General features: G+C 35.0%; 1 protein-coding gene and 1 pseudogene across 1 annotated transcript; one reads left to right on the top strand and one right to left on the bottom strand.

The window, feature by feature from the left end:
• The window catches only part of LOC145958914 (protein FAR1-RELATED SEQUENCE 5-like), a 38,062-nt pseudogene extending 20,174 nt beyond the window's left edge, over positions 1–17,888 (top strand).
• LOC145958857 (zinc finger BED domain-containing protein RICESLEEPER 2-like) lies at positions 7,572–11,096 on the bottom strand. The gene is made up of 4 exons (XM_083076396.1): positions 10,672–11,096; positions 8,194–10,123; positions 7,764–8,085; positions 7,572–7,657 (listed from the first exon to the last, which is right to left on the bottom strand). The coding sequence occupies exons 2-4, from the start codon at positions 9,868–9,870 to the stop codon at positions 7,572–7,574; spliced, it is 2,085 nt and encodes a 694-aa protein (XP_082932522.1). The 5' UTR covers positions 9,871–10,123; positions 10,672–11,096.
• Positions 17,889–20,501: the final 2,613 nt, after the last annotated feature.

Below are 20,501 nucleotides of genomic sequence, written 5' to 3' on the forward strand. Positions count from 1 at the left end.
CATAAAAGTGTGTGATGCCCCACACATACAACAAAGAGGTGCAGCATCGAATAGTCTTCCCTTGCTTCTGCTGAGATAGGTTGACAGAAAGCAAGGTGTCAGCAAGAATGGCAGGCACGGGACTCTTCATGTGTACGTCCCAAGCGAAGAAAACGTCCATGGCAGCGTGGTCCACTGTGTTAGCGTGAAAGGGGAATAAGATCGTCCCAAACACGGCTAACGCTAGAGTCTTGTTGAAAGCTAACCAATCTCCCTCATCAGCCAAGGAGGAAAGGTGGTCTTCAATCATAGCAAGCTTCCAACCCCTGATACTGCCGTTCCCCACTAAAGCAGATGATCGTGATGGCAGTTTGACTTGAGTTGCGACCCTCTCTACGGCCACATGATTTTCATGGAAGATATAGACCCCGGCTGATTTGGGCCATCGAAGCATGAGCTCGTACTCCTCGAGAGTAGGAACTAAGTCAAACTGAGGGAACTCGAAACAATGCAGATCGAGACTCCAAAAATGGACCAATGCTCTCAGAAAAGCTGGATCCACACAAATCTTCATCAAGTCGAGGACTCGTCCATAAGATTTTTCGAACTCCAAACGAGCCTCTCGCGGCATCAAGGAACAGAGGTGATCCAACCTCTCGGCACGGTACAATAAGAAGTCCACTTTCTTCAATTGCCCTTGTATTCCCCTAGATCCCTCCATAATCTACAATAAATGCATGATATGAAATGGTGATGTTGAATATGCATGCATAGTGTTTATTTAACTAAGCATTATCATGTTTTCGGGATATTCCTAAAATGATGCATGATATTGCTTGGTTTGGATAAATAACCCTTTTTTTTTTTTGGGTATTTTGTTTTTTGTATTTTTTTTTGGTGAAAAGGGAAACTACCTATATGAATGTGATGAAGGTAGATGTTAACACCATGCAATGGAAGATTCTTATTCCTATTTATTCTTATTTTAAAAAGGAATGTTGTATGTTTAAAGAAATGCAATGTATGCTCAAACAATTTCACATAATCAATGCACAAACAATTCACTCATCCACGAACAGTCACGAGCGAATCACGAGGTAGGGGTATCCTGCAGAAAAGTGCATATTCAAGGTGGTTCTAACTGTTCTCACCGGTCTGAGGCCCCCAAGGTGCCCCCATTATAGGGACCCAATTCCTCTCGTCGTAAGTCGATGGAAAGTTCCAACGCACTGTCGGACTTGAGTTCATGGTTATCACCTTGAGTGATGCTTTCCGACAACGGTCTACGGGCACCTATAGACCCATTCGACAACCGGCCGTACTAACATCCACTCCCTATGGCTTACCACTCATGCCCCCGGGTATAGAGGGAACTGTTGTGGGCAAAGGTTCGTGTGCAGTTTGTATTTCAAACAATTGCGGAAAATTAAACAAACAACAGTTATTAAAGCCAAATAGATAAACATGTTATCATACAAGTGAGGGGTAACGAAGTAATTTTAAACTATTATTTTAGAAATAATCCATCACTAAATGGGACTGACTCTCGAGGCTTCCCCAGTGGAGTCGCCATCTGTCGCCACCCGCCGAAACGGACCTTGGCAATCGCGACGATGGTTGGACTCTTTTTAATGTTTTGAAAGTGGTGGATTGATAGAACGACTTATTCTCAAACTGAGACCTTGTCGAGCTAACAATTTTATTAAATGATTCACCAATCCATGTTAATCCCAAGCGGGACCCTCCATGGATTAGTGGTTTTCGTAAAAAGAAGGGTTCTTGGAGTCGCCACCAATGTTTTACTCAAAACATTGGAAAAAGGGATAAGGCAATTGATTTTATAAATCAACCTTGGCCATTACAACCAGAGTTGGGTAAGGGAGTCGGTTACGTGCGGGGAAGGTGTTAGCACCCCACAACGCCCCTTTCGGGTTCCCTATGACGGATTATTTATTAAATAATAGCGTAAAATTACTAAATTACCCCTATTTATTATAAACGATTATATATTAAATATCTACATGATGACGAATTTAAATATGCAACAATCAGAAAGCGGTAAAAGAAGGGATTTTTAGAGAAGAAACCTCTTGAAGCGTGCTTTTTATATATCAATGAAGTTTAGGAGGCTTTTTGGCGCTCCCTCCCTCTACAAGCTCGCTCGCTCCTTCCTAAAAAATAATTTTTGACTATGGAAATCCAAAAGATTTCCCTTCGACTAAGTTCGAATCTCCAAGCTAAATGCTCGGAATTCCAGAACTTCGTCGGATCGACTCCCAGAGAGATTTCTAGGGCAGAACACTGCTCAAAAACCCCAGAATACTCAAGGAGGGAGTCAAAACTGTGTGGAAAAGTGTGGAATGACGTCCAAATGACGTCCTATTTATAGGGATGAGGCGCAGTACGGCCCCTGGGTTCAATACGGCCCGTATTGAGTTTTTATACTTCAATACGGCCGTATTGAATTCAGTACGGCCGTATTGAAATACAGAAACTTCAATACGGCCGTATTGGTTTCAGTACGGCCGTATTGTAGTAGAAAATGTGCAGTACGGCCGTACTGAACTCCAAGGAGGCCGTATTAAGCTCCAAACCTCCCACTTCCTTATTTTTAGGTACTCTAAGACCTCTAAACCTACAGATAGTCATCTTATGGTCTTCTGGGAGTCCTTCTGGCTGACTTTCCTTTGATCTTTGAGAGTCTTCGAGTCTTATTTCCGACCCGGACAATTTTAGGGGTCTACAAGTAGCATGTGAGTTTTATTTTCTAAGTCTGTTGTGCTAAATATGTGAGTTGTTTGGTTTAGGATTGTAGTGGGAAGCTTGAATATGAAGTTGAGGTGTGAGTTTGGAAGGGTTGATGTATTTTTGTGGCCTTAGATATATTGATATACTATTGCTGTTTGGTGTAGAGGATATTTTCGCTGCAGTTTTGTTGTGCCATTATGACTACCATATTGACAGATTTAGATTTTATGATCTTCATAAATGTTGTAGCCTTAGACGTTATCTTTCCAATGGAATTGGAATCAGGTAAAACAGAGGTCTAGAACTCCAGTTATAGCTACTTTGGTGATCAAAGGTCTAGCTGTAAGCGCCGAATATATCTGCTGCGGTTTTTGAAATTTTTAGCTAAGAAGATGATCTTTTAGAATTTTATGTCTTCATAAGAGTTTTAACTTTTTTCTCTTAGCTTTCTTTTGAGATAGGTTTGAGATCATTTGGATGAGTATAACTCTCTAGGTATCATTTTCTTTGATCATTGTTGAAGGGATATGTATGGTGTCATGATATTTTTGAATCGTTAGACAATGCAAGGATAAAAATTGATTTTTGTCATGATTCTAAGATGTTAGGTGGATTGAGAGGTTGTTTAAGATTGTATGATGTTATGTGGTAAAGTTGGTTCATGTACATACTATATGGAGTAAATGGTGATTGATTCGTACATGCTTAGGAATGATATATATCGATTGTTTGAAGTAGATATTCTAATATGATTTGATATGCATGTATGTTGATATGAGGATAGATGACCTTATGGATCAATTAGCGGGTGTTTAGTAAGGTTGACCTTAACGTGTGCTATCATCAAATTGGAATTGAGAGTGAGCATTTATCCAAGATAGCTTTAGGCTAAGTTATCTAAGTATGAATTTTGGTTGTATAAGAAGAGTTTTCTAGGTCCTGTAATTTTAGTGGGGGTATAATGTAGATCTATCTAAGGTAGAAGTTGTATTTCAGTGGGTGATACCTAACTCAATTAGTGAGGTTAAGTGTCTTTTTAGATAAGCTTATTATTATAGGAGAGTTATTGAGGAAATTCTTAAAATAACATTACCTTAGACTAGATTGACGAGAAAGAGGAGTTGCCTTTATGTGGGATAGTGAGTGTGAGAGTAGTTTCCAAACTCTTAAGGAAAGATTGACTAGTGTTAATATTACTGGATTTTAGTAAGCCTTTTATGGTATATAGTAGTGCTTCTAAGATAGGTTTGGGCGGAGTGTTGATGCAAGAAGGAATGGTAGTAGCTTATGCTTCTAGGAAATTGAGAAATCACGAGAGGAATTACCTTACCCATGACTTTAAGTTAGCGGTTGTAATATTTATACTAAGATTTGGAGACACTACCTATATGATTCTAAGCTTGAGGTATTTAGTGATCATTAGAGCCTTAAATATCTTTTGACCAAAGGAGATAGTTGGAATTTCTTAAGGACTAGGATTTTAATCTTAGTTGTTATCTAGGTAAAGCCAATGTGGTGATCGATGCTTTGAGTAGGAAACATTTATATTTGCTTTTCCTTATGATTAGAGAGATGGATCTTTTAGTTCAAATTAGGGATTTAAGCTTGACTTATGAGGTTATCCTTAGTAGTGTGAAACTAGGTATGACTCGAATAACTAGTCGATTGTTAAAGGAAAATTGGAGGAACATAATTTGTTGATTCATTTTGGTGATAAGATATGAGGCTATAGGACAAGATAATGGATAAGTGTTTATCTCGGGTATAGATGAAGTGGTAAGACTTTGAGATCTAGTATGTGTACCTAGTGCACTTATGCTTAGGTGGTTGATCTTTAGAGAGGGTCATAGAAGAAAAGCTAATATTATGGCAGATACCTTGAGTAGGATGATCTTTCATCTATCGTCTTTGATGATTTAAGGTTGGATTTGATTGAAGAGTTTATAGACTTAAGCTTGATGTGTGAGCTTACCTTTAGAAGCATTGAATTGAGTATGTCGAAAGTGACTAGTGAATTAATGGATGAGATTAGAAAAAGCCCAAGAGTCAGATCCTTTCTTAGTGAACCAAGTGAAGAAGATTGATAGGAATATAGGTAACCTTTTCTGAGTAGGAATAGATGTTGTTTTGAGGTGCAAGAACAAAATTTGGGTGCCTAGTAATCCCGAATTAAGAGATGATCTTAGAGGAAGGACAAAAGAGTACTTTTAGCATCCACTTAGGAACTATTAACATGTATCAGAGTGGCGCAGCGGAAGCGTGGTGGCCTAAGGTGAAGAGAGGAGGAGAGGAAGTTTGTGTACTCATGTTTAGTATAATATAAGTCTAAGACAGAACATCATAAGCCTTTTAGGACTTTTGTAACCTTTAGATGTCCCTGTTTGGAAGTGAGATAATGTGTCTAGACTTTGTTGTGGGATTGCCTAGGAAGTTTAGGAAGAATCTTGAGTTTAATGAAGGAGTCATAGTCGAACCTCTTCATTTCATAAATTCCAGGACGAATTTCTTAAAAGGGGGGGAGTATTGTAACACCCCAATTTTCAAAAAGGTTATTATTATTATATTATTATTATTATTAGATGGTATTTGGTCATAATTATTTTAATAATTATAGAGGAATATTATTTTGTACGTTTTAAATAATTATTATTTTGGACAATTATTTTGTACGTATTAAATAAGTATTTTTATTAGCATTTTTAAATAAATATTTATATGTTTTAAGAGAAGGTTGATTTTATATGATATTTTGTTATTGAAATTATATTATTATATTTAGGGTCAGAAATATATTATTATTATAGAGAAAAAATATTTTATAATATACATGCATTTATTTTATTTAATTATTTTGAGGAAAATTAGAAGTGGGTTAGAAGAGAAGGAAAATGGGTTGGGTTGACCCAGTCCAATGGATTAATTTTAAGAAAGGAGTCAGGTGGTGTTAACCCTATCTGCCTCATTTGCGTTCTGAAGGGTTAGGGAAAAAAAGGGAGAAACAAAGAGCTCTAAGGAAGAGTACTCAGGAACGATCTTAGATCACACCAAGACCATTCATCTTCTGCTCATCCAGGTACGGGGGAGATGGGTTTCTTCATATGTGAATATAGGGGTGTTCGGGTAGTGAGGGCAATCCCTAAGTCCCTCTAGGAACTCTATTTAAAATTCTGAACGATTATCTGTGCAATCGATGTTCTAAATTCTTAATTCATTTGGAAGAACTTATTTCTCGAATTGTCTTTGAATTCCATTGGGGCTTTCTTGTTAATTCTTTATCCTTAAATTTGATGACTTGAATTTTATGTGTTAAGAAGAGTTTAGATTTTTTTTTGTAAAACCAATGGAAACCAATTTTTGAGGCTTGAGATGTGTATGGATTGATTTGGAACGTATGAAGAATATAAATGGAGTTAAACTGAACCAACGGGGTGTAGAAGTAGTGAAAATTGGTAAAAACCTTGTTGAAACTCGTAAAACGCAGGTTTAATTTCACAGAGGGGAGTCTGGGGAGAGATTTGGGCGCTCAGCGCTAGTTTTGGGCGTCGGGCGTCGGGACCCCGACATACGTTTGTAATTTTGCGATATCTTTCTGGGTAGTTATCCAAATCGAGTGAAGTTTGTTTTGTTAGAAACTAGACATCTGGGGCTACCATTTAGAGACAAGAATCGTGTAAAAATATTAATATTTGATCAAGTTATGTGAGTTTCAATTTGAGCCTTCCAATCTGTGTGCTAACCACAACATCAATTTTTGTGAGCCCTGATTGGTAACCTAAACGACTTTATTAGGATTTGTGTTCTTCATGAAAGTTTTAGATATTGATGTTAGGATTCTAATAGAGTTGGGATCACTTAGAAAGGATATGTATATCTTGAGTTATGGTTAAATTATTAACTGAATGTCATAGATATTGTGATGTGTGTGAAGAATTATGTGAAATTTGTGGTCTATGATGTTGATAACTTAATGATAGGTACCTAGCATGTGAGGATGATATTGCATGGATTTTTATTGACATGTGATGATGTTATATAATGGAGATGCATTAATTATGAGTTACGTGGGATGCATGAGTTGCATGAGACTTATGAGTTGCATGTGGTGCTTGAGAAGCAAGACGTGGCTATATTGCATTGGACCCTGGGCCCAGAGAGGGGTTGAGACAGGGGGGACCATGACGGGAGGCATTCCATGCGTGGGCCGTTGGGTGTTTAACTGCGCAGCTCACTGGCCACAGATAGGGGTGGGTATGCGGACCGGTCCGGCCCGTTTAAGGCCCGGTCCGCGAAATCCGCATTTTTAACGGGCCGGATAAATCCGGTCCGCAAAATAAATGGACTTAAATCTTCAAGTCCGTATCCGGCCCGTGAAGCCCGCGGATAAACGGATAAGTCCGCGGGCCCAATTAAATCTAAATTTTTTTTAATGAATATTGACACATTTAATGAGATTTTGAATTTCTTTTCCTTTATTTAACCTATGAAAACATGAGGAAAAAAAATACATATAAAATGATATAAATATACTTCTAATAATAACATCAAACATTATAAATAATAAACCAAAGTCTTAAATAACAAAGTTTACACATTCTAAATTTCTAATAGAAATATTTAAGTCTCAATGCCTTTAAAATTTAAAGTCCAAGCATACCAACTATTAACCAAATATTAAAGCCTTACTACCTTAAAACTTTAAAAGTCTTAATACACAACCAAACAAATATAAAACATTTGTAAGTCTAAGTACATCAAAGTTTAAATATCTTAAAACATCAAAGTCTTAATTAATATCTTAAAAACAAACATAAAATTCTAAGTCCAATTAAATCTATAAAATATAATCAAGCATCTCCAATAATAACATTTGAGTCCATATTTGATGTAGGTTGATCATCATTCTCTATCTCCTCATTTTCATCCTCTTTTCCTACAAATCATCACAACATCATAAGCCATAATATTAGTTAAAAGTAAGCTAGTTAAAATGGTAAATAATTTATTGAAACATCTATGAAGATAATTTAAATATTTACCATGCACATCAAATCCTAATTTCCAATTTCTAGTACATATTAATGCTTGAACATTTTCGGCAAGAAGTGAAGTTCGATATTTATTGAGCACCCGTGAACCAATACTAAATGCCGATTCTGAAGCAACAGTTGTTATTTGAATGCTTAAAATGTCACATGCCATCAATGCAAGTTCTGGAAACCTAACTTTATTCTCCATCCAATATTGCAAAAGATCCAAATTTGGGTGATATTGAGAAGAAAGTTTTTGCTCCTCTAGATATGTGTCCAATTGAGATTTACCCACATGTGACAAATTATCATTCTCATATTGCATAAACTCCTACATTAATTCCATAAAAAAATAGTGAGTACAAGTAAATAAAAAAATAGTCAAAGTTAATTAAAATAAGTAAATAAGATAAAAAAAATATAGAAAAGTATAACTTACATTCACTATAAGCCATTGTGATGTTGATGAGTTTCCTTTAGCAAAAGTACTAATTGATGGAATTTCTTGTGATGAACCAACATTGGAAGTTGTTTCTTTTGAATACAACTTAACATATTCATTATATAGAGTATATAATTTGTGCTTCACAACTTTCAACTTTGCTTGACAAGCTATTGGATCAAGACCAAGCTTTGAATAACAAAACTTCAAAAATTCAAACTTAAAACGAGGATCTAAAATGCATCCAAAGGAAAGCACAATGCTATATTCACTCCAATATTTATCAAATTTCCCTCTCATTTCACTTGCCATGACTCTAATCATATCATCTTCATTTGAAATATTTTTAATCAACAAGCATTCAATTTTCCACACTTGCATGAAATACAAATTAGATGTGGGATAAGAAGAACCAGATATCAATTCAGTGATTTCATAGAATGGACGTAAAAATTCACACATTTTTTCTCCTCTATCCCATTCTTCATTAGTAGGACAATTCAAATAGCTTCTATCTTCAAATGCAAGACTAGTAAAAGCACGACGATACAAAAGTGCACTCTCAAGCATCAAAAAGGTTGAATTCCACCTAGTAACAACATCTAAACACAAACCCATCTTTGTATTAATACCACCAACTTTAGCAACGCAAGCTTTAAAAGACCTCATTCTTCCCTCTGAACCTTTAACATACTTGATGCTTTCTCTAATTTTATGAATAGCCCGACCAGCAACTTTCAACCCTTCTTGAACTATAAGATTTAAAATGTGAGCAACACATCGAATATGAAAAAATTCACCACCACACAATAAACCATCATTTTGCAAAAGAAGTCTTTCCTTCAAATAATCTTGCATTTTGTCATTGGAAGAAGCATTATCCAAAGTTAATGAAAATATTTTTGTCTCAATCCCCCAATCTTCCAAGAAACCATATATGATTTTAGCCATTTCACGCCCAGAATGTGGAGGAGGAAAATGAGAGAAATTAAGCATTTTGCTATGCAACTTCCAATTTTGATCAACATAGTGTGCAGTCAATGAAATATAACCCTCTATAGTACAAGAAGTCCACACATCTGAAGTCAAGTTTATTCTGCCAGGAAGTTTAGACAACACTAGTTTCAATTTTTCTTTTTCACACTCATACATTTTGTTTATATTTGAAGTGGCCACACGCCTAGATGGTATCTTAGCATCAGGATGCAAATATTGTATCAACTCTCTAAACCTCTTACGTTCTACAAAAGAGTATGGGAGATCATGTTCTATTATCATCATAGATATCATGTCATTTAACACATTTTGATCAATTATTCTACTCCTTATTTTTCCAGAATGATCAAGAACTAGTTTCCCAACATCGGAATCAGCAAATGTTTTTGGCCTATTCTCACATCTTTTCACGTGAAGAATTAAAGTTGAAGTGCCACTGAGACTCCCACCACCCACAAGGTCTTTCTTACAATACTTGCATTTAGCCCTTATTTTCCTATCAGGATGTTTAATAGGTTTTTCAAAGTAACTCCACACAGAAGATGAAAGACTCCTACACCTTTTAACTGGCATTTTAGACTCACCAAGTTCATCTTCTTCATTATCTGAAATGTTATTCTGCTCTACATCATCATTAACCTCAACACCTTCATCTAACAAATTCTCAAAAGATTCCATAATGCAATTAAAGCTGAAATTATTAAACCAAAATTTTCTTATTATGCTGAAATAATTAAAATCATACAACTAAATCATAATGAGTACCAACAACGTAAGATGAACTAATGAAGTCAAGTTTCGATCTCATAAATTAAATCAATCATATATACCGAGTCAACAGCCTCTAACTTAATGCCAGTAGACAGAATAAACCGTCTAACTTCAAGATCTACAAACTGAATGTTCCTTCCACAGCCAAGAATCAAAATCTCTGGCAAAGAATAAATCAAAGTGGCATTTAATATATAAGATTAAAAGCAATTGGATAAGTAAGCATAACATTCAATTTAGTAACATAATAAAAAAAAGGCAATGCCTGGAAATTAACACAGTAATTAACTGTACAGGGAACAATATATCAAAGAGATCAACTGAGAGAAAAAGAGAAAGAACAGTAGAAAAGATAATTAGATAATAAGTAGCAAGCAAAATGATATTACTTCACTTAATTTGCATAATTGTAACAGTGGGATATGTATCTGCTTTAAGGTCCTAACTAAACACTTCAAAAACTACAAGTGCATGTACAATTGTATAGCAGTACAGGGACCACCAGTCTTCAATATATCAACCACTTCCAAAGTGAATTAGAAAGTAACATAAATTTGGTAATACTTCATCCATAGAATAATCGATCATGAACTATCCCTGCCTAATGCCAAATAGGAGAGATAAAAGGAAAACTAGAACTGTACCAAAAAATAGGGAAAAAAATAGAAAGTCAAGGAGAAAAAAGAATGTCAAAACTAAAAAACCAACCTGGAATAGGGCGAACAATTTGGAAGAGTGACAAGCTGCAACAAGGAACAAGATGACAATAAGATAAAGCAAGACTAATTAATGCCTATTCTCCTAAACGTGCAAGTGTGCAACAGCCAACAACCAACAAGAACCAGAACGGGAAGCAGCGGAACGCTTCCAGCCACGAACCAGAACGGGAAGCAACACGACTGCACGAGAATGCTTCCAGCCACGAACCAGAACGGGAAGCAGCACGACTGCACGAGAACGAAAGATTAGAGTGAGGCCGTGCGGTGCGGATAATAGAAGAAAAAGAGGATTATGAAGGGGCGGTGGAAAAGTGAAAACACACGGCATTGAAGGGAGGCAGCAGAGATGAAAGGAATTAATTTATGAGTTAGGGTTTTCATTTTTTAAGTTCCACATTTAAACGGGTAGTCCGCGGGCTCGCGGATTAAATCCGCAAAATCCACGGACTTAACGGGCCGGACCTAAAAAGTCCATATGATTATACGGATTAAAAAAATTGAGCCCGTTATCCGTGAAGTCCGCGGACTTACGGACCGGTCCGCGGACTCGAGTCCATATACCCACCCCTAGCCACAGAGGGTTTAACGGTGGGTGGATTGCCTTTGCACGGGCCGCTGGGTGTTTAACCGTGCAACATACCGGCCCTGGGAGGGTGTGAGAACGGTATGCCCGCATTGGCAACAACTAAGGGAATTGACGAGGTACGCCCATTGTGCGGAGTGCCAAGTTGAGACTCTTAGGAGAGGAGATGTGTATGAGCATATAGTGAGCATGTGTATGAAAGCTTGTATGATTGAAAAAAATGATGTTTGGTAATTATATGAGATGTATTTGTTGTTTATAGTTAATGATGATATTTTGGTGCACGGTGTGGGGTGGGAATTGGGTAGCTCTATGTTCATATATGATGTTATCTATCTCTCACCGTCCTGTTTTTATGTGGTTTTCTTTTAGGTGAAGATGAAGGCACTCATAGTGTTGAGTTCTAAAGGGAAAGGGTTCTGCTCTGATAGGATGTGACATTGGGGCATGAATTTAGGATGCTTTAGTTATGAATTGTTATTTGTCGTTTGAGGAGACTTATTTTTAAGAGTTTTATATTCACCTTATATTTGTAAATTCTGGATTCCTTTCATTTTTCTTTAGAGACCTTGATAATTTTCTTTTAAGAGTAAAAATTTATTATTATTATTATTATTATTTCTATTTATTTCAAGACTTGTGAACCTATGAGTTTTTATTAAAATATGTGGACCCTTCTGGATGTTATATTTATTGAATTATTCTTATTGTTGTTACTTATCTATTATGAGGTAGAAGGGTGTCACAACCAAAGTGTAGATGCATCTCGTTGGTATAAATAATACAAATTAATTTCTTTAAGTCATCTTCGACTATATAATCTCATACTTGTACAATCTTTGGATCCCTCTCATTCGAGTATATTTCACAAATTACAATATAATATAATACTATAATTTTTTTATCTAAATTAAAAAATATTAATATTTTAGTTTGTGTATTTCACAAGTGACATTTTTATTTATTATAATTAAATTTATAATAAATTATATATAAAAATAAATATTATAGTTAAATCAATAAATCATATTTAAAATTTGATAAATATATATTAAATGAAAATTAGTAATTAATCAAAGAATAATCAACTTCTATATATAAAGCACAAATGTCTTTCTTGTACCATAGCGTTTTTAGAGACTTTTCTTTAATTATAAGAATTTTATATATTTTTAAATTTTTTTATCTAATTTAGTTTTTATTTATCATTATTACTTATAAATTAATTTTATTATTTTTAATATAAATTATTAATAAAAATAATTACCCATGGATACATCCGTGGGTAATTATCTAATTTAATTTTTATTTATCATAATTATTTATAAATTAATTTTATTATTTTAACATAAATTATTAATAAAAAATAATTACTCATGGATATATTCATGGATAATTTCGTAGGTAATTATCTAATTTAATTTTTATTTATCATAATTACTTATAAATTAATTTTATTATTTTTAAAATAATTTATTTATAAAAAAATAATTACCCACGAATTTATTTATGGATAATACCCATGGATTTATCTGTCGGTAATTACCCACGGATTTATTCGTCGGTAATTACCGACGGATAAATCCGTGAGTAATTATCTAATTTAATTTTTGTTTATCATAATTACTTATAAATTAATTTAATTATTTTTAAAATAAATTATTAATAAAAAATAATTATCCACAGATTTATCCGTCGGTAATTACCTACGGATAAGTCCGTGAGTAATTATCTAATTTAATTTTTATTTATTATAATTACATATGAATTAATTTTATTATTTTGAAAATAAATTATTAATAAAAAATACTTACTCACGGATACATCCGTCGGTAATAACGTTGGTAGTTTTGTGGGTATTGTTGATAATATTTTTTAAAAATCATTTTAAAATTGTATTAGATAATAATCTTGTTTTATTAAAAATAATATAATTCAAAATTGGTAAAATTATAATAAATGTTAAGAAATTATCTTTTAATTTTAGACTATCATGCATCAATATATCATTTCATTAATTATATATTTCTCAATATATCAATAAAATTAACTATATAATATGAAAATATATTGATAGTAAATTATTATTTTATACTATCATTTAATTATAAATTTTATATATATAATAGTTGGTATGGTAAATTAATTAGCATAAGAAAATTAGTTAAGTATTTAAGAATTTAATTTGTTAATCTTTTATCATTAAATTTTTTAAATTTACCGACGAATTTTTTTTCCATTTTTTATGAACAATATTTTAGACAGTTAATCCGTGGGAAATATCTTTCTGAAACATCATAATTTTCACACGAAAAAAATCCATGGGTAATATCCATCTGAAATTTCAGACGGAAAAAATTCATGGGTAATTTTTGTCGGAATCAATTATTTTTCAGACAGACACATATCCGTCAAAAAAATTCATCGATAATGTTATTTTTCAGACGGATAATTATCTGTGGGAAAAGGTCTGTCGATAGTAAGTGTTTTTTTTTGTAGTGATCATCCATGAATTTATAGAGGAACATAATCACCCTTTGCAACTTCCAGAAACAATGCATAGGCTTGCATCACATAGAAAGATAACTGAAGTCCAAGCTTATGAGATTGATTTGGCTAATGAATCTGAATTAAGGCAAAAGTCAACGTTTCAACTAATGAGTACACTTGCGGGCCATATAGCTAATATTGGATACACACGCATAGATGTTAAAAATTATCTCAAAGCAAAAAGAAAAAAGGAGTATGGTGTATGGTGAAATAGGATGCCTTTTACAATATTTTCAACGACAATTGTTGGAGAACCCATCTTTTTTCCAAGCATACCAAATGGATATAGATGAACAAATCGCAAATGTATTTTGGGCTGATGCAAATATGATATTGGATTATGGGTATTTTGGTGATGTTGTGTCATTAGATACTACACATTGTACCAATTATGCAAATAGGCCACTTACTTTATTTTCCAGTTTCAACCATTATAGAGGTACTGTCATTTTTGGTGCAGCATTATTGTATGATGAAAAAACTGAATCATTCAAATGGTTGTTTAAGACATTCTTAGAAGCAAACAATCAACAAAAACCTCAAACTATCTTTACTCACCAGGATCAAGCAATGGCTAAGGCACTTTTTGAAGTGATGCCCAAGACTATCATCATGGTTTATGTACTTGGCACTTGTTACGAAATGGAATTAAGCACCCTGGTAATTTGATGAAAGAAGGAAGTTATTTTTTAAGAGATTTCAAAATATGCATGTATGACCTTGACACTAAAGAAGAGTTTGAGATGGCTTGGAATTGATTGATAACAGACTATAATGTTCATGATAATAACTGGATTAAATCAATTTATGCCATAAAAGAAAAATAGGAATCATGTTACATGAAAGAAATATTCACACTTGGGATGCGAAGTACTCAACTTAGTGAAAGTTTGAATTCTAATTTCAAGTCTTGCATGAATCCAAATGTGATTATTATCTAATTCTTCAAACACTTTGAACGAGTTGTTGAAGAAAAGAGATATAATGAGTTAACTCATGAGTATGACTCTTTGCATAAGCTTGCAATGTTGAGATATGAGTTGTCACCAATACTCGTACAAATGGATAAAGTATACACTCACATTGTATTTGACTTATTTCAAAATGAATTTAAACTTTTCTTAGCTTCATGCATATTGAAGAGAAATGAATTCTACTCTTTATGTTAATATGTCATCACTAGGGTCAACCACGAAGGGTCTTGGAGAGTATCATTTGATCGTGCTTCAAACTCTATATAACTTGTAGTTGTAGAAAGTTTGAAACATTTGTCATACTTTGTTCACATGCATTGAAAGTATTTGAAAATAATGATGTTAAGGTTATTCCTGATAAATATATTATAAAAAGATGGACAAGAGAAGCCCGTAATGGCATTGTCCATGCCAGGGGTACGCTCGTCCTTGTAGCATCACTTACCCAAGGTTCGTATCATCCCTGGTCATTAGTGCGAGGAACCACAATCACATCACAGTCACATCACAATCACATCACAATCAATTCATCACAATCCACATAAATCTTACAATTAACACTATGCCGAGGCCACGCCACAACTGACATAAGTGATAGGGGTTAATTGCCTCACTCATCCCACATCATGCCAGGGTCACGCCCTCCCTGTAGCATCACTTACCCAGCGGCCGTGCCATCCCTAGTCATTGATGTGAGGAACCACAATCACATCACAATCCACAAAATCTCTTGCAATTAACCCTATGTCAAGGCTGCCATATTTGACATAAGTGATACGTGTTAATCATCTTACTCATCCCACACCATGCCAGGGTCACGCCCTCCCTGTAGCATCACTTACCCAGGGGCCGTGCCATCCCTGGTCATTGATGTGAGGCATCACAATCACAATCATAATCACATCCACACAACATCTCATTTCATAGCTCAATTTCATATCACATACACAATTCCATATACACAATAGATAAGTCTAACAAAATAAGGGTTTATACACCCCTCAAGCAATTCACATCTAGATCATCAATTTTTAACAAGTAATATAACAATGACATTCATAAATTAATATAATAATCAACGGAATTACCAATTTAATATAATTTCAACATAACGGTAAAACCCCCAATTGTTCCAAAACCTAGCTCACAGGCAGTTTTCTACAGTTTCGTTCTCCCTCTCAGATCATCATTCTTACAAATTAAATATATATTTCTAATCCTCAACACATACAGAATCCAATGGGATCATCAATTCCTTAAACTGAAATAATCCAATTTTTCCAAAACCTAACCTACAGACACTTTTCTATAATTTCGTTCTCTCTCCCAGAGTATCATTTTTACAAATTAATCATATATTCATAGTCCTAAATACATACAGAATCACATAAGACCAATAATTCTCCAAACAGAAATAATTATAAAATTATTCATAATCCCCTTCTACCCAATTTCCTCATGTAACTTTGCATACAAATAATCCCCTTTTCTCCCGTACCTGGATAAACAGCAATTGAACTAAAACAGGGATCTCTTGGTCTCCTCCTCTAAGTGCCCCTTGGTCTTTAGAGAGAAGAAAAGGAAAAGAAGAGAGAACAGAAGATAATAGGAAGAGAGAATGAAAGATGTGTGAAAATGACAGGTGAGGGGCGCTATTTATAGGATTTCAGGCTCACCTACCGGAACGGCCCGTTCCAAAAGTGGAACGGCCGTTCTGGACCCCTCGAAACTATGCAAAATTCTCAACTGGAATGGCTCGTTCTCAATCCCAACAGAACGACCCGTTCTCCCACCAAAACGGCCCGTTCTGCTTCTCCAATTTTGGGCATTTTTTTTGTTCCGGAACGGCCCATTTCACTTTTGAAACGGCCCGTTCCGGGCAATCAATTGGGCCTCTGGCCCAGCGATTTTGGGCTGTTACAATACTCTCCTCCTTTATGAAATTTTGTCCCCGAAATTTTTGCAATGGTAGACTCTTCGCTTCTTACTTTCTAATTCTTATGCAACCTCACTACCTTATTGATGTACAACTCTATCAATTTCACCAAAAGATATCTAAGGGCAAAACAAGTAAACTTGGCGAGCCTATCCACTAAAACACAAATAGAATCAACCTCTTAAGCGTCTCAGACAAACCTACAATTAAGGCCTATCCACTCATCATCTTACTTCCAAAATGGGACGTCTAAGTGCTACAAAAATTCCTAAAGACTTCTAGCATACTAAACGAGTATACAATTTCTCTACTTCTCTCTTCACCTTAGGCCACCATGCTTTCGCTGCACCACTCTGATACATCCTCCTAAGGTCCCGATACATCTCATTAGCTCCTAAATATATGTTAAGAGTACTGTTATGTCCTTCTTCTAAAATCATCTTTCTTAATTCAAGGTTACTACACACCCAAGTTTGTTCTTGCACCTCAAAACAACGTCGATTTCTACTCAGAAATGGTTATCTATACTTCTACCAATCTTCTCCACTTGGTTCCCTAAGAAAGGATCTGACTCCTAGGCTTCTCTAATCTCGTCCATTAATTCACTAGTCATTTTCAACATAATCAATTCAATGCTCCTAAGGATAATCCCACACACCAAGCATAAGTCTTTAAATTCTTCAATCAAATCCAAGCCTTAAATCATAAAAAATGATATATCAGAGGTCATCATAATCAAGGCATCTGCCACAATATTGGTTTTACTTCTATGATCATTTCTAAAGATCAAGCACCTAAGCATAAGTACACTCGGTATTCATATCAGATCTCTAATTTCACCACTCCATCTACACCCAAGTCAAACTCTTATCCATCACCTTATCCTATAGCCTTATATCTTGTCACCAAAATGAATCAACTAATTATGCTTCCTCAATTTCCTTCAACAATCCATTTGTTCCTCAAGTCATACTTAGTCTCACACTACTAAAGGTAACCTTATAAGCCCAACTTAAGTCTCTAATTTGAGCCAAAAGGATTCATCTCTTTTGTCACATAATTAACTACTTCAGTCAACAGATAATTAAGGCTCAAACGATCAATAAATACCTCAAGCTTAGAATCATATAGGCAGTGTCTCTAAGTGTCTCTAATTATTACAACTACTAACTTAAAATCATAGGTAAGGTAATTCCTCTAATGAATTTTCAATTACCTAGACACATAATCTACTACCCTTCCTTCTTGCATCCATACTCCAACCAACCCATCTTAGAAGTATCACTATATACCACATAATACTTACTAAAATACGGTACTATTAACACTAGTCAATCTTTCCTTAAGAGTTTGAAAACTACTCTCACATTTGTTATCCCATACAAAGGTAACTCTTTCCTAGTCAATCTAGTCAAAGGTAATAGTAAGCGACCTAGAGAAGTAAGCGACGAAATGCTTTGGGGAGTTAAAAATAAGCATAGGTCCAAGAATTCCCGATATAGATTAACCTTTCGAACTACTGCTGAATCCATGGGTAGGAAAGAGACAACCTGGTAAACTGAAACATCTTAATAACCAGAGGTAAAGAAAGCAACAACGATTCTCGTAGTAGCGACGAGAGAAATGAGTGCAGCCTAAACCGTGAACCGCTATCTTAAAAATTTACTCAATAAATTTCCTATAAACTATCTCAATAAAACTCCTAACCTCACTAATTGACTTTTGGTATCTCCCACTTAAGCACAACTTCTACCATAGGTAGATCTACATTATATCCGCGCAAGAAATTACAAGGTCTAGAATACTCACCTCATACAATCAAAAATCATACTTAGATAATTTAGCCTAAATCTATCTTGGATATATCTTCAGAATTAACTCTAATATGATGATATCACATCTTAAGGTCAATCTTACTAAACACACAACCATTCACTAATTAATCCATAAGGTCATCTATCCTCATATCCACATACATGCATATCAAATCATATTAGAATACCTATTTAAACCTTCATATATACCATTCCTAAGCATGTACGAATCAATCACCATTTACTCCATATAGCACGTACATGAACCAACTTTACCACATAGCATCATATCATCTTAAACAACCTCTCAATAAAAATAAAAAAAAAATAAAAAAACTTCTAAACATCATATCCAAATCTTATTTTTATCCTTGCTATGCCTAACAACTCAAAAACATCATGACAGCATATACCTACCTTCAACAACTGTCAAAGAAAAAGACACACAGAGAGTTATACTCATCCAAATGATCTCAAACCTATCTTAAAAGAAAGCTAAGAAAATAAGCTACAACTCTTATGTAGACATAGGATTCCAAAAAAAATCATCTTCTTAGCTAAAAATTTCAAAAACCTCTGCAGATATATTCGGCGCTTACAGCTAGACCTTTTGATGTGATTCCACTTGGAATGCACAAGAACTCTTCAAGCCTTCACGGATATCCTTGGAGTAGCTTCAGGGATGGAGACTCCACAAGGCTCAATGTGACCTAAGCTTGCATAGAAGCTAAGTCCGGAGAAGATTAGGGTTCCTAGCTCTACAAAGAGAAGCACTCAAGGAAGGTAGAGTTTAGGAAGCTAGGTGACTTCGGAGAGATGAATTCAAGAGAGAAAAACTCATCAACATAATCCAAAGTAAGTTTACAAGTCTCGGCCAAAATGATTTATAGGATAAAATTAGGTTAAGGTGACCTTGGGTTAGCCTAAGGTTAAGTGGAACCAAGGTAAGGTTCACTTAACCTTAGGCGCCCAAAATTTGAATTCAAAATTCAAATTTTGGTGCCTAAAACCCGGATCACCCATGTGCTAGCTCATTTGGCATGTAATTAGAAGTCCATTTGAGTTGCATTTCGGATCACACCATGTGCATGTGTTGCACATGGCCGAAATGCACACTAAATGTGATTCTAATTACATGCTAATGCAACTTCACATGTAACCTAAATTACCCTAAATTCAAATGACCTCTAAATGCAAATCCTAAGCTACATGGCCGGAAATACAAGGCCCAAAAGAAATACAAGGCACTAAGGCCAATCTTATACTAACCCTAATCTACTTGGGCTTGAGTCAAAGCCCAACAAAACAAAGAGATGGGCTTTCCTTGGGCTTGGGCCCACTCCTCATGTATCTTCCTTGCCATAGCCCTAGTAGTTGGGCCCTTAGCCCATGGGCTTCCTCCATCACCTTTGATCACCAAAGTAGCTATATATAACTGGAGTTCTAGACCTCCGTTTTACCTGATTCCAGTTCCATTGGAAAGATAACGTCCAAGGATACAACTTTTGTGAAGATCATAAAATCTAAATCTATCAATACGGTACTCATACTGGCACAACAAAACTGCAGCAAAAATATCCTCTACACCAAACAGCAATAGTGTATCAATATATCTAAGGCCACAAAAATACCTCAACTCTTCCAAACTCACTCCTTTCCACCTCAAACTCATATTCTCAGATACAACCTCCTTGGATTCAATCACTACCACTATAGATTCCAGAAATTCCATTAACTGTAAACTCTCGACAAATCAATGTCTCACCCAAATCTAAGGTCCCAATATTTTCTAGTTGATTATCAAGGCTTTGTCTACTACTATTGGCACATATGCTTGCAACACGAACAATACCACTCAACCTCTACTTCTTACGTAAGAAAGAAGTATCAAAACAAATAAGCAATCATGAATAGCATCAACTAAGCTATATCATGTCTTTTAGCCAAACTATGAGAAAACAA

Source organism: Cajanus cajan, chromosome 6 (genome assembly GCF_000230855.2).
Source record: "Cajanus cajan strain Asha chromosome 6, NIPB_CcT2T_4, whole genome shotgun sequence".
Lineage (NCBI taxonomy): Eukaryota > Viridiplantae > Streptophyta > Magnoliopsida > Fabales > Fabaceae > Cajanus > Cajanus cajan.

What these genes read in the sequence shown, in the direction of transcription:
- LOC145958857 (XM_083076396.1), bottom strand. Translation starts at nt 9,870, where the DNA reads ATGGAATCTTTTGAGAATTTGTTAGATGAAGGTGTTGAGGTTAATGAT. An exon ending in CACAATGGCTTATAGTGAAT is followed by an intron (nt 8,086 to 8,193) that starts GTAAGTTATACT and finishes GAATTAATGTAG; the next exon opens with GAGTTTATGCAATATGAGAA. An exon ending in ATTAGGATTTGATGTGCATG is followed by an intron (nt 7,658 to 7,763) that starts GTAAATATTTAA and finishes GATGATTTGTAG; the next exon opens with GAAAAGAGGATGAAAATGAG.